Source organism: Austrofundulus limnaeus, unplaced genomic scaffold (assembly GCF_001266775.1).
Source record: "Austrofundulus limnaeus strain Quisiro unplaced genomic scaffold, Austrofundulus_limnaeus-1.0 Scaffold922, whole genome shotgun sequence".
NCBI lineage: Eukaryota > Metazoa > Chordata > Actinopteri > Cyprinodontiformes > Rivulidae > Austrofundulus > Austrofundulus limnaeus.
In genome coordinates this window covers 119278-121458 of record NW_013953324.1, presented here as the reverse complement: position 1 = coordinate 121458, position 2181 = coordinate 119278, and the positions used below count along the sequence as shown (strand labels likewise).

General features: G+C 40.2%; 1 protein-coding gene across 1 annotated transcript in view; it reads left to right on the top strand.

Moving 5' to 3' along the window:
* Positions 1-2181, top strand: part of zfyve26 (zinc finger, FYVE domain containing 26) — a gene marked incomplete in the record, with an annotated part of 85176 nt that overhangs the window by 73532 nt on the left and 9463 nt on the right. The window contains 2 exon segments of the mRNA XM_014029582.1: positions 1187-1334; positions 1575-1784. Coding sequence (XP_013885036.1) covers positions 1187-1334; positions 1575-1784 — 358 coding nt within the window.

Sequence of the window (2181 nt, the reverse complement as noted above, 5' to 3'; positions counted from 1 at the left end):
ATGCTGTGAATTAAGTTCTGGTTAGGGTTAACTATAGACCAGTAATGGTTAATTTTACTAGTTAGGTTTATTGGTATGCTGTGAATTAAGTTCTGGTTAGGGTTAACTATAGACCAGTAATGGTTAATTTTACTAGTTAGGTTTATTGGTATGCTGTGAATTAAGTTCTGGTTAGGGTTAACTATAGACCAGTAATGGTTAATTTTACTAGTTAGGTTTATTGGTATGCTGTGAATTAAGTTCTGGTTAGGGTTAACTATAGACCAGTAATGGTTAATTTTACTAGTTAGGTTTATTGGTATGCTGTGAATTAAGTTCTGGTTAGGGTTAACTATAGACCAGTAATAGTTAATTTTACTCGTTAGGTTTAGAGTTATGGTGTGAATTAAGTTCTCGTTAGACATCTGGTGAAAATTTCATGTCATTAGCACCTCTAGTAATATATTTACTGAGAAAAATGGTGACGTGTTCAATACTTATTTTACCCGCTGTAGTTATCTAGAAGTAAGTGCATGTCAACATGTCATGTCATCTTGCATTAGCAAATTTTTCAAAATATATGTTCATGAAGACCGTTGCATGGTCTCTCAGAGTCATATTTACAGTTTAAAATCAACGACAGCAACTTGATATCCACTAAAATAATCCATGTGAGTGTAGACGAGCTGAACATCCGTCTGCTATCTTTCACTTGTTCCAGAGTCAGATCACAGGGGCAGCAGCTTGTGCAGGGAGGCTCAGACATGTCTTTACACACTCAGCTCTTCCAGGTCCTCTGGGAGGATTCCAAGGTCCAGTCCAGCCAAGGGACACATTGTCTCCAGTATGTCCTTGGTCTCCTCCCAGTCAGACACGACCAGAAACCCTTTCTACAGATGTGCCCAGGGGTTGTGCTTACCAGATAACCTGGCTCCTCTGAATGTGGAGGAGGAACAGCTCCACTCAGTCTCTCAGGGGTAGCTGAACTGAATTATGAGGATGGGTGAATGAGGCCACAGATTAGCTGGTTGGTTAGAAAGGTGCTATATACAAGTACAGTCTATTCAACACTTATTTTCAAGGTTTTTTAATTYCTCAATAAAATGGGGCTCTCAATCTAGAATATCCATTCCTTCAAGGATCACTAGGTCCTTCATTTTTATCAAAGAGCCATGTGAAGAACATTCTCCTGTCTTTGGTTCCACAGTTACATTAGTAAAGTGGACGTGCTCAAGATCCTAGTGACGGCCAATTATAAATTCATTCCTTCTCTGGACGACATTCTGGAGATGTCAGCTGTCACTCGTCTCCGTAATCAGCTACTGGAAACAGAACACTACCAGCTGGCAGTAGAGGTGAGTTTGTTTGTGTGATTTATAAAAACTGAACACCACTGATGTTATTTAGTGTCTGATTTATAAAAACTGACCACTGATGTAATTTAGTGTCTGATTTATAAAAACTGAACACCACTGATGTTATTTAGTGTCTGATTTATAAAAACTGAACACCACTGATGTTATTTAGTGTCTGATTTATAAAAACTGAACACCACTGATGTTATTTAGTGTCTGATTGTTTGCCATCTTTCCCAGGTGTCGACCAAGAGTGGCCTGGACCCCAGTGGGGTGTGGCAGGCTTGGGCCCTTGCATCCCTGAAAGCAGGAAATCTTTCAGGAGCATGGGAGAAGTTCACCCGCTGCATGAAGGCTCCAGTGGACCGGAACCAGCTAAGCCTCGGTCCAGTTCTGCTGCAGGAGATCRTTCAGCACCTGGAAACAGCTGTACGGCCATCCCAGACCACCGTAAGGACCTTCTGCCTTGTTCTGTGTTCAGACAGCTGTACTGAAGYCTCCTGAAGAGTTCTGATGCTGTGGACTGGATGTTATTCTACCCTTTACTGTTGTTGCCATGCTTCATCCTGCCATTTTGTTTTTATCTGAAAGATATAAATTCACTTCCAGCATAGCTCTGAATCATGACAGTTTAAAGGGATCCCTGATTAGTTGTAACATTAGACTTTATTTAATAAACACATATTTTAATTGTAAAATAAAGACTGTAAAAATACTGTAGGCTATTTACTTTTGTACATTTTTAAAATATATATTTTACATGGACGGGGCCATTTTATTTGCACACAAAGCATTCTGGGTAAATGATGACGTGGATAGGTCCTCGGTGCGAGGCTGCTAGCGAGCT